Source organism: Pelophylax lessonae, assembly GCF_965119305.1.
Source record: "Pelophylax lessonae genome assembly, chromosome: 3".
In the NCBI taxonomy this organism is placed as follows: domain Eukaryota; kingdom Metazoa; phylum Chordata; class Amphibia; order Anura; family Ranidae; genus Pelophylax; species Pelophylax lessonae.
In genome coordinates, this window is record NC_138770.1 from 513,093,527 (window position 1) to 513,105,854 (window position 12,328).

At 48.6% G+C, this 12,328-nt stretch overlaps 1 protein-coding gene across 2 annotated transcripts in view; it reads right to left on the minus strand.

Annotated features, from left to right (window-relative positions):
• TTC13 (tetratricopeptide repeat domain 13) overlaps nt 1-12,328 on the minus strand; it is a 289,788-nt gene that overhangs the window by 123,414 nt on the left and 154,046 nt on the right. For both annotated transcript variants that reach the window (XM_082249950.1, XM_082249949.1), the window contains exon 17: nt 244-328. In XM_082249950.1, the coding sequence (XP_082106076.1) occupies nt 244-328 (85 nt within the window). The remainder of the gene's footprint in view (nt 1-243; nt 329-12,328) is intronic.

Genomic DNA, 12,328 nt, shown 5'->3' on the forward strand with positions numbered 1-12,328 from the left:
AAATAAATTAACTTTTGGGATTTTCTAGCATACTTTATGAAGATTGTGGTTAAACGTGTAGCCAAAAAAATGTGCATATGGTATTATTGAAGGTAGGTTTCCCTCAATATTACTGCACTTGTAAAACCAATGGTTGGATTTCCCTCATTCTTGCATTTGTAAACCTATGGTTGAATTTTTCTAGTTTCACAAAACTCATTGCAAAATGTTGAATGTGAGCTGTATATACTAAAAGAATCTTACCTTCATTATTGGTAAAAGATCTTCTACCTTTTGAACCTTCTCTAATGCCTCTTTGACATCCAATATACCTCTTGGATTATTGGCACTGTTCAAAGACAAAGTAAACAGATCACTCCCATTGCATACAACCCACATGTTCCTGCCCTGACACTAGAACTGGAAAAAAAATTGGTCATTACTATCCACAATGCTTGATGTTACCATTTTTTTAAGCTGGTCATATAGCAGCCTGATCTTGCTTAAAAACAAGAGTCTCCAAACATTCCAAACAAAGGGCAAGTTTGCTGTCCTTCAGACGTTAGAGGGGCCGGACAAGGGCAGTGGGAGTAGAAAATGTCCTGGCGTCCAGTTGCAGTAAACAATGCCCTATCTTTGGTGTGATTGGGAGGACTAGTGCTCCATCCTTGGTGTCAGTAGAAATAATATTGCCCCATTGCTGGTGTCAGTTAGAGGAATAGTGCCCTATCGTTGGTGTCAATGGAAGAAATTCTGCCCCATCGTTTGGGTAAGTGGGAGGAATTGTTCCCTTTTTGTTGGTGTCAGTGGGAGGAATAGTGCCCCATCATTGGTGTCAATGGGAGGCATAGTGCCCAATCATTGGTGTCAATGGGAATCATAGTGCACCTTTGTAGGTACCAGCAATATGAATGATGCCCATTACTGGTTTCAGTGGATGGAATAGTGCCCCAAGGGCCAGATAAAGGCAACAAAAGGGCTGAATCCAGCGCTTGGGCTGCAGTTTGGTGACCACTGCTTTAAAACATAGAATTTATTGTCAAACTGACAGCTGGTGAAAATAATTGGGTCCTATGTTGAGAGGAGTTGAGAAGCAAACTAAACACGTTTGGCACAAAACTTAGTTATTAGACCTCCCAGTCTATAGAGTAAACCTCTCTGCTGAATAACTGGATTTTTGACTTACCGTAAAATCCTTTTCTCTTAAGCTCATTGACAGACGCAGGACTGATATCTTGATATCTGTAGGGTTATACTGCCCCCTACAGGAGTAGGACACTAGGCAGGAAAAAAGTTCTGGCCACACACCTATGGGCAGTCCCAGGGGGTATATCCTCTCTCTCCCTGCATAGGATGTCAGTTATGTAACAAAGCAGTGTCAGAGACTCATACCAACCCAACTCAAAATAGAGGGGCGGGTACTGCGTCTGTCAATGAGCTTAAGAGAAAAGGATTTTACGGTAAGTCAAAAATCCAGTTTTCTCTGTCGCTCATTGACAGACGCAGGACTGATATCTTGATATCCGTAGGGACGTCCCAAAGCAGTGCCATAAATGAGGGGTGGGATAATAGAAATAAAATCCAATCCAGAAGGCCAAAACAGAGCCAACCAGAAGAACAGAGGACTCATTGAACCAAGCAGATGAGACCCACCTGAAAAAACAAAACCCCCGAGGTAGACCAAAGGTCCCCTCAAACCTTGCGGCCAAAAGAGGCATCCGCCGATGCCAGCCCATCAACCTTCTGTAAAGGTATGAACCGACGACCAGGTAGCCGCCTTGCAAACCTGAAGCACCGACGCCTGATGGCGGAAGGCCCAGGAAGCACTAAGAGCCTGAGTAGAGTGCGCCTTAAGAGAGAACGGAGGAACCCGACCCTTAATAGAATAAGCCTGCACCACTGTCTGTCTGATCCATCTGGAGATAGTCGAGGCAGACGCAAGTAACCCCTTTCTAGGGCCATCCGTGATCACAAAAAGTGAATCAGCCTTACGAAAAGAGTCAGTAGTAGCCAAGTGCACCCTGATCGCCCGAACCACATCCAAGGAGTGTAACGCAAACTCCCGAGGATGACTGGGCTTAGGACACAGGGAAGGTAACACAATATCCTCATTCAAGTGAAAGTCGGAAACCACCTTAGGAAGGATGGATTCGGACGAAGAACCACCTTATCCCTATGAACCACCAGATAGGAGGAACGACAGAACAACGCAGCCAGTTCCGACACCCTGCGTGCAGAGGTGGTAGCCACCAAAAAGGCCACCTTCTGGGATAAGGTAAGCAAGGGAATCTCCCTAATATTTTCAAAGGGAGGTTTCTGGAGAACCGACAACACCAAATTAAGATCCCAGGGCAGCAAAGGCACGCGCACCGGAGGAACCAGGTGCAGCACCCCCTGGATGAAGTTCCGCACCAAAGAATGAGTAGCCAGGGCCTCTGGAAGAAGATCGCCAATGCTGAAACCTGACCCTTGATAGTGCTCAAGGCCAGCTTCTGCTCAACCCCCCGTTGCAGGAAGGCCAATATCCGAGCCACCGAGTAAGAACGTGGAGGAACCCCGAGGGACTCACACCACGCGATACAAGACTTCCATGTGCGATGATAGATCTTTCTGGAAGTCGCATTCCTCGCTTTAATCAGAGTAGGAATAACTGAAACAGACAAACCCCTGTCTTTCAGCACCTGGCTCTCAACAGCCAAGCCGTCAAAGCCAGCGATCGTAAAGCAGGATGGAAGATCGGTCCCTGAGACAGCAGATCCTCCCTGAGAGGAAGATGCCAAGGAGCGTCCGCGACCAGCCTGACCAAGTCGGCGTACCAGGCCCGACGAGGCCAGTCCGGAGCCACAAGGATGACTGGAATTCCCTCCGCCTCTATCCTGCGAAGAAGTTTCGGCAGCAACTTGAGAGGAGGAAAGGCATACAGCAGCTGATACTGCCCCCACGGAGCAACCAGCGAGTCTGCGGCGTCCGCCTGAGGATCGCGGGAGCGGGCTGCAAACCTCTGCACCTTCCTGTTGACCCGAGATGCCAACAGATCCACGTCCGGGGTGCCCCAATGAAGGCACAACTGGTGAAACACCTCTGGATGAAGAGACCATTCCCCTTTATCCAAGGTCTGACGGTTGAGAAAGTCCGCCTGCCAATTTTCCATGTCCGGAATGTGAACTGCGGAAAGAGCCGGAACAAACCGTTCCGCCCAATGAAGAATGCCGGCCACTTCTACGGCCGCCAGAACACTCTTGGTGCCCCCCTGGTGATGGACATAAGCCACGGCCGTGGCATTGTCCGACTGAATCCGAACCGGGTAGCCCCGAAGATGCTCGATCCAGTGAACCAGGCAAAACCTGATTGCTCTCAGTTCCAACACATTTATCGGCCACCTGGATTCTTCAAGGGACCAGAGCCCCTGAGCAGCCAGAGACTCCCTGGTCCGCTCGCTCAGCCGGATCAGATTGTCCAGGGAATCAGGATTCCGGTTCCATTTGAGAAGAATCTCCTTTTGGAGAGTCCGCGTAAGAAACTGAGCCTGCGGAGACTCCGTACCAAGGAGGAGGTCGTTCAGGTAGCCCAGGACCGATATGCCCCGCAGCCGCAACAGCACTAGAACTGGGGCCAAAACCTTTGTGAAAACCCGGGGAGCAGAAGCGAGACCAAAGGGTAATGCCACAAACTGATAATGGTCCTCTCCCACAGCAAAGCGCAGAAACCGCTGGTGTCCTGCGTAAATGGGAACATGAAGATAGGCATCCTTGATGTCTATGGACGCCAGAAAATCCCCCTGATGCAGGGAGGTCACCACTGTGTGAATGGACTCCACTCCTTGTTGCATCAAGTCCTGCACTGCCCCCAACAGAGCCGTTAGGCGATTCGGGGACAGTCGCATATTGGAAGGGAAGAACCGCACAGGTGGAAGCGGTCGAAACTCCATCTTGTATCCCGACCGCATGACCTTGTGAACCCATTTGTCTTGAATCCTGGAGAGCCACGGGTCCGGGAACCGGCGAAGACACCCCCCCACCCCTGATATGGGTGGGGGCGCACCTTCAGGCTGAAGCGGTCTTATCCTCCGGTCTGGAAGGACCGTATTTTTGCTTACCAGACCAGGGTCTCTTGAAACCCCCCGGGGGGGGCTTTGGAGGGCTTCGCCTTGTCGCCCTCCCCGGAAGAGCGAAAAAACTTCTTGTGAGCTGAAAAGGAAGGTCCCTGTCTGCAACGAGGTTCCTTACCCTTATTAGCCTGTGGTAGAAAGGTGCTCTTGCCCCCCCAGTGAGATCCTTGATAATCTCATCCAAGGTAGCACCAAACAGGCGATCCCCCTGAAAAGGGAGATCAGTCAAGGCTTTTTTGGAAGCCTGATCCTCCGACCAGCACTTCAACCATAGCATGCGCCGGAGGACCACCGTCGAGATCGACACACGCCCCAGCAATGGAGCAGCGTCCTGTGCGGCGTCACAAACAAACTGTAGCCCCTGCACCATCTGCTCCAGCAACTCCGCCACGGCGGGGGGGGGAGACTTCTCCCCTCCAGATCATGGCGTAACAGCTTGGCCCATTCCGTCAACGTCTGTGAAACCAGAGCAATGGTAGAAACCAGCGGATCCACCGAAGGTGGCACCGTCCATTTTTTAAGGAGGGACTCTTCAAACGGGTAGCACCTAGCAATCCGTTTGGGCATCCCTGGGGGTCGTTTTGGACGGACCCACTCCTTAATGATACCGTCAAAGCATTTGGGAAAGGGAAAAACCTTCGCCACCCTGGAGGGCTTGCGAGTGCCAAAGGTAACTTCCGTATGAGCTGCATCCGCAGGTGCAACCTCCAGTTTTAGGGTCTCCCGGACAGACACAATCAGTGCGTCCAATAGTGCCTTGTCTTGCGCTATGGCGGAGGCAGAGAGGTCATCCTCACTATCAGAGAAGACGGGGCGCGAGACAGCAGCCCCAGAGGAGGAACCCGCAGCAGCAGCGACTGGCTCAGGATCAGAATCTGAGGCATCAGACAAGACAGGGGTAGGCGGGGGTCGCTTTTTAGCCCCCCGTCCCTGACAGGCCACCTCCACCCGGGACACAAATTACTCCAGGACCGCCGAAGCGCATCAATGGTGAGCGGAGAATCAGAGGGCCCTGCGGCCACCTCGAGGGGATCAGGTGGTGACACATGTGCAGCAGGGTCCATGGTAACACCAGGGGAACCCGTCAGCAAAGTATGACAAAATTGAAAAAAAATAAAAAAAACTTTTTTTTTTTTTTAGAAATGTCACCCAGCGCTACAGCGCCCGTCAATGAGACAGCGTGCCTCGAGACCCCCGCAGAGAGAGAGACCCCCAAAAGGCTCACCACACGATGCACCATAGTCCAACAGGACTGCTCTCAGCGTTGTCTACATGACAAGGAAGTCCTGTGGAGCGATTTTCCCAGGTCTAGGGAGGGGCTCCGCCCCCTCACACGCCCTCAGTAACTCCCACAGCTGCCCAGCTCTGCAAACAAAACGAGCTGGGTGTACCAAGATGGCCGCCCCCATGAGCCACATGAGGGACTCCAAACAAATGGCAGCCCCGCGCGCTGCGGTGGGAAGGGGGGGTCCCCACATCTACTAACAGACGATCGATCGGCAGGTAGGCCCTGGGAAGCCAGGGAGGAAGCCCCCCGCACAACAGCCGTCCGCACTCGGGACCCCCCCACCCCCTTAGCGGCTTGCATGAACAGCTAGCCACCCCACACACAAACACCCCCCCATAGGGGGGAAGGGAGGGGGGAGAGGGACACCACAGGGGGAGGGTGCACAGGGGAACAGAGGGGAACCCAGATTAGTGTGGGCCCGACCGTCCCAGGGAGGGGCCCGGGTCCACCCCAGAGTCAGCCATGAGGAGCAGGGGGGAAACATTTACTCACCATACCGGAACAGAGCGGGCGCCACTCCAGACAAAACCCCTCGCCGCCCAGCGGGGGGGGGAGGTGGGTGTCGGCCAAAGGAGACGCTGCGACTCGGCCGTCGACCGGTCGTATGCGACTCGGCGGGACGTTTAACCCGCGGGCCAGTCCCCGTCCAGCGGGACTATGTCGCGGCCGACCCAGCGCGGAGCTAGGGCCTGCACGCGCTCTTAGGCCGGCTGGGGTGACCACTAGATCTCAACATCCAGCCCGTCGCCCAGATCCGGCATAATTGCTTGAAGATCTCACAGGAACAACTGGAGAAAAAAGCTAACTAAAAAAGATTTATCTAAAAAAGCTTGCCAGGACCAGAGATCCCAGCAAGGAACTTAAGTCCTTACTCCTGACTAGGCAGAAAAAAACTGACATCCTATGCAGGGAGAGAGAGGATATACTCCCTGGGACTGCCCATAGGTGTGGCCAGAACTTTTTTCCTGCCTAGTGTCCTACTCTTGTAGGGGGCAGTATAACCCTACGGATATCAAGATATCAGTCCTGCGTCTGTCAATGAGCGACAGAGAAAAACCTGTTTACTTGCCAACTCGGCACCCTGCTGCAGCAACAGGGCACTAATGATTCTACAAAACTTGATTTAATGTTTTCAGGGATCCTGGTGTCTCGATCTAAGTGGTACTACAGCAGAGATGGTCTTACTGGAAACTTTTAAAGACGTTTCACCAATCCTTCCAATGGCATCTCCAGTCTACTGGATGAGAGGAAATTTCCCAGCATTTAGGGCTCCTTGCCACCTGTACATTTCAGTGCAGTAAAATTAATAGGATTCCCGGTTGGCAGCGACTTTACATGTTTTTTGCATTAATTGCCTTGTTTTTCTATCAATGTACCTGTATATAGAATAGACTTACTACACTAGAACAGTGGTCCTCAACTCCTGGCCTCGGGGCCCATTAACCGGCCAGGTTTGCAAGATAACTAAATTACATCACAGGTGATCTCATTTGCTGCTCAGTGATTGCAGTATTCTAGTCTGCATCTCCCCAAGGTAATACTAAAAATCTGGCCTGTCCGTGGGCCCCAAAGACCGGAGTTTAGGACCACTGCACTAGAAGACATTCCTCTGGGCTCTTGGTGAGCTTTATTTATCAATACCTGGATCACCAGAAGGTACTACTGGGAGCGAGTTGCCATACTGATCCCTGTTGGATTTTATATGTACTCAGGAGTTCATGCTGCTGTAATGGTAGCCAAGGATTCTGGCGAGTTTTGATTTCATACGGTGTTGGTGATCGGACACATGGGCACTGGCTTATTCTGCTTTTACACAGGCTGGCATGCTGCTTTAATGGTAACCTTTTGTTCTGGTGAGCATTGAATCTACTTAATGTTGGTGACTGGTCATTTGAACATCTTTTTGGACTCTTATCCATGTACATTGCCCTCACTGGAACAAGCTTCTTTTTAGCTTTCTCACTTATACACTTGTGGAACTTCACACAATTTCACTATTGGATTTTGGACACTTTATTTGTACAAGTTATTATATGTTACTATATGTCTTATATTGTATTACAATTTGGACTTGATTGGCGCTACACTATTGTTAAGATTTATGTTTTGCGTTAGCTATACTACCTTTTGGGTTAGCAGCCTCTCTGTCATCTTTAAATATTTTTTTTTTTTTCACAGCGCAGATTATATCACTATTTTTAAAACATTTTACTACATGAAGTGAAGTTGAAGTTGAAATCGAAAAAATTTTCTTGTGTCTAATTCACAAGTGTATTTATAACACTGAATACTGCATTTCTGTGTGTTTGTGTGCATTAAAGTGGTTGTAGAGGCTTTCCCCCCCCTAAAATATAAAAAAAAAGAGGTTTATACTTACCTGTGCTGTGCAAGTTTAGAGCGGCTTCTTACCTCCTATTATGGGGTTCCCTGACAGTGCTGTGTGCTCCTTCACTCCTGTGTGGGCCTCTGGAGCAAGCCATTTGTTATGGGGGCACAAATGCGTGTGTGCTCCCGAGCCAGCCTGTGTGCTTCCAGAGACTGCACAGCTCACCCCTGCCCCTCCTCACGGGATTTGATTGACAGCAGCAGGAACCAATAGCTTCTGCTGTTCTCAAATTGTCATGTGAGAAGTGGAACAGAGACCAGTGCTGCTGCAGACTCTGGACTGAGAGAGAGCTTAGGTAATTGTTGAAGGGGGTGGAAGGTGGGGAGGAACAAGTAGTGGAGAGAATGCATGAAGATAAAAAAAATGATTTGAATTAATAATCACTTTAAGTAGGGCCAATAAAATGAATGCGAGCAGGTAACAATAATTCTATCATTGCGAACTGCTCAGGCTGTATGGGAATGAATTCCTGTGCCCACTGCTGTGAATGCTGGCTGGGAAGGGAGCTTGTCTATGCTCCAAGAAATGGTAGAGACTGATTAGGAGTGCTGGGAGCAACACATCAAGTCAAGACCTGCTGTATGGTAGTGAATGTCAGTCTCAACCTGGACCCCCACCAGGCCATGCCCCCAATTCTTCATGCAGTTTTGTGCATCATTGAAAATCTCAATTATTTTACTTTGCATAAAGAATGTACAAAGAAGTGTGTGTATAAAACATCTTCCTAGCATATAGGAGTATAAAGAAAAAAACAAAAACAAAAAATTAAACCAATAGAACAGCGTAAAAAAAAAAAAAAATAAACCAATATTTGGTAGGATTGCTTTTTGCCCTGAAAGTGTCTAGCCAAAACTTTTTTTTTCCTCTTATTATTTTTGAATAGAGTTGGGAAGGATTAGAACCTCTGTCAGGTTTTACTACTACATGTGAATCTGTGGCCTTCCCCTACGCTACTAGGAAGAAAGAAAAAAGTTTTAGCTGGATTTGCGTATTACAATGGATAAGTAGGCCTATTTTGAAAGTATATTGTTGGGTTTTAATAAGTACAATCTTTAAACGTTGAATAACACTGAAACAAAAACAGATGGAAATAGTTTGATCTCACATGACTAAAAAAAGGGGATTTATGATATTTTTGAAATTCAGGGACTTTTTCAAGGATAGCAATTTCCAAGAACATATGGTTTCAACCCAGGACTACTACCAAAATTAAGACAATGGAGGGTGCCGGTTTAGGAGATATTAATTGTACCTACAGGTAAGCCTCATTATAGGCTTACCTGTAGTTAAAAGTGAAAAAAAGCGGGATACTACCGCTTTAACAGAGAACGGAGGAACCTGACCCTTGATCGAATAGGCCTGCACCACGGTCTCTCTTGTCCATCTGGAAATGTTCACAGCAGACGCGACCAACCCCTCGTGAGGTCCATACGTAAGGACAAATAGTAAGGCTGATTTCCTAAATGACACGGTTGACGCAAGGTACCCCCTGAGCGCACGACCCACAGAGAGTGCAAGGCAATTCCCCTGGGATGTTTAGACTTAGGATACAGGGAAGGCAACACAATGTCTTCATTTAGAAACCAGAAACAACCTTAGGAAGGAAACACTGACAAGGGCGAAACACCACTTTATCTCTGTGAGCCACCAGGTAAAGTGAACGACAAGACAACTCCGACACCCTGTGTGCAGAAGTAATAGCCACCAAGAAGGTTACCTTCTGGGACAATGTAAGCAGAGGAAGCTAGTGAATATTTTTGAAAGGCGGTTACTGGAGAACCGACAGCACCAAATTGAGATCCCATGGGTGCAACGGAGACCGAACTGGGGGAGACAAGTAGCGAATCCCCTGAATAAAGGTGCGAACCAAAGAATGCGTAGCCAAAGGACCGTAAAAGAAGGCCGCCAAGGCAGAAAACCTGGTTCTTGACAGTACCCAAGGCCAGGCGCTGCTCAACACCTCGTTGGAGGTATGCCAAAATCCGAGCCACCGAAAGGGAACGGGGATGACCCCCAAGATACCACGCAATGTACGTCTTCCAGGTGCAATGGTAAACCTTCCTAGAGGTAGATTTTCTAGCCTTTAACAGCATGGGAATCACAGATTCAGGCAACCCCCCATCCTCCAGCACCTGGCTTTTAACAGCCAAGCCATTAAAGCCAGCGATTGTAAAGCAGGATGTAAGATTGGCCCTTGAGCCAATAAATATTCGAGAGGAAGTCTCCAAGGGGCATCGGTGACCAGCTGTACAAGATCGGCGTACCAAGACCGGCGAGGCCAGTTTGAAACCACTAGGATAACTGGATTCCTTCTGCCTCGATCCTTCGCAGAAGACTTGGCAGAAGTTTTAGCGGGGGAAAGGCGTATATCAGATAACACTGGCCCCAAAAAGCCCCAGGTGTGTGTCTGTGGTGTCGGCACTCCTGAAACCTTGCCTCAATTCTATGTACCTTCCTGTTGAGACGAGAGGCCAACAGGTCCACCGCAGAAGTTCCCCACCGGAGAAACAGATGAACCTTAGAATGCCGGCTACCTCCTGAGCCGCCAGGACACTTCTTGTGCCCCCTTGGTAATTGACATACGCCACGGCTGTGGCATTGTCCCATTGAATTCTTACCAGGCACACCTAAAGGCGATTTGTCCAATGAGCCAGACAAATCTTATTGCCCGAAGTTCCGGTATATTGATCGGTAGTCTTGACTCCTCCAGAATTCAGACCCCTTGAGCACATCCGTGCCCAAAACGCCTCCCCACCCAGACAGACCACATCCAAGTACAGGGGAAGGAAGGATTCGCCCTGTTGAAGTGCCAGAGAGCGAAGCCACCATATCAGGGACCCTCTTGTATCCCGGCTCAACAAGATCAGATTGTCTAGAGACTGTGGATTCTAGTCCCACTTGGCAAGCATTTCTATTTGCAGAGGTCTTGAGTGGAACTGTGCAAACAACCTCCTCGAAGGTAGACACCATCAGGCACAGCACCTGCATGCAAGTCCTGACAAAATAAGCGACTGCTGAACAGGAGCCAAATCACATCCTGCAGCTTTTGTAGTTTTTTTTGTCCTGGCTGAAGCAAAGTCCAGAGTCAGACTAAGATAGTCCCAACTTGGTGGACAGAACCAGGGCAGATTTTTGAAAGTTCAATTTCCAACCGAACCCCTGCAGAGTCCGTACAGTAATTTCCAGGTTGTCCTTTAGAGCAGTTGGGAGACTCTGCTCACAGAAGAGCGTCCAGGTACCCAGTACCACAATCCCCCGCTGCCGCTACAATGCCAACACCGGGGCCACCACTTTTGTGAACACCCAAGGAGCTGAGGCGAAACCAAAAGGGTAATGTCCTGAATTAAAACCATGTCTACCTCCTTAAATAATCAATAATGGTAAACAGTGGCACATAGCAGAAAAAGCACCCATGGAAAGAGTGATTAAATGAAAAATTACTTAATACAAACCTCCATAAATAAATAAATTAATGATGTAAAGTTCATATAGGAGACAATTCTGAGGTTAGCTGTCCACCACACCATGTGAATGTGTAATACCGCTCCCTCTTGGTAATTCATTTACCAGATGAATATCAAATACTCGCATATCCAGCAAGACAGGGAAACCTCTTACCTGCCGTAGGAGGGGATCCCCGGAGCTCCGTGTCACAGGTCCGGCCGAGATATTCACTTTGCGATGATCTGCTGCAGTGGGACAGAGAAGCGAATATCTCTGCCCGGACCTGTGATTCCACCTACAGCAGATGAGAGATCGGAGTTTCTCAGAATCACCCGTCTGATGCGGCACTATTCCTCAGTTTCTGGTTCGGTTGGCGAATATCGTTTGGATTATTACTAAACTTGTAAGAGGTTTCCCTGTCTTTCTGGACAGGTTTTTAATATTTGTTTTCTTCAAAGTGGCAGCGGTTTTGGCAGCGGCTTAATTTAATTAATTTTTAATGAAAGAATTTAATGTATTTAATTTATTGTGAATTTCCTTATCATTTCTTATTCAACTTGACTTTTAGTGCTGAGGCGCAGTGGCAGACGAGAGACTCGTGAACATCGCTGCATAGAGATGGGGCACAGATAAGTATTAGGGGGTGCTGGGGAGGCTGTTACACCACAGAAGGCTTTTTATCTTCATGCATAGAATGAATTAAGATAAAAAAACCTTCTCACTTAACAACTCCATTAACTATAAGCGACCAGTGCTGATCAGTATGGCCAGTGCTGATTCACAAGCCTGTAGCTTGTCCAAGAGCACCTGACCATACCCAGTCCTGCCCACTGCTTCTGTTAAAACCCTCTCACTTTAGGATGCACTGCCTGAGGAGGGGAGCATAAGAGACACAAATGGAGGACTGGGATCAATTAGGGAAGGTAAAGAAGTTTTCTTTTACTTTTTGTGGATTGTAAATCATATAGCAACTGACTGGGGACTTATTTAAAGGCTGCTGTAGGACAGTCTAAAGTCAACTAAAGGCAAAACTTTTTTCTTTCATTTTGGAGTAAGGGAGGGTGAAAAGAAATAGTGTCCCCACTGGAAGATTTCCCCTCTATTACTTTTCTGGGGCCAACCC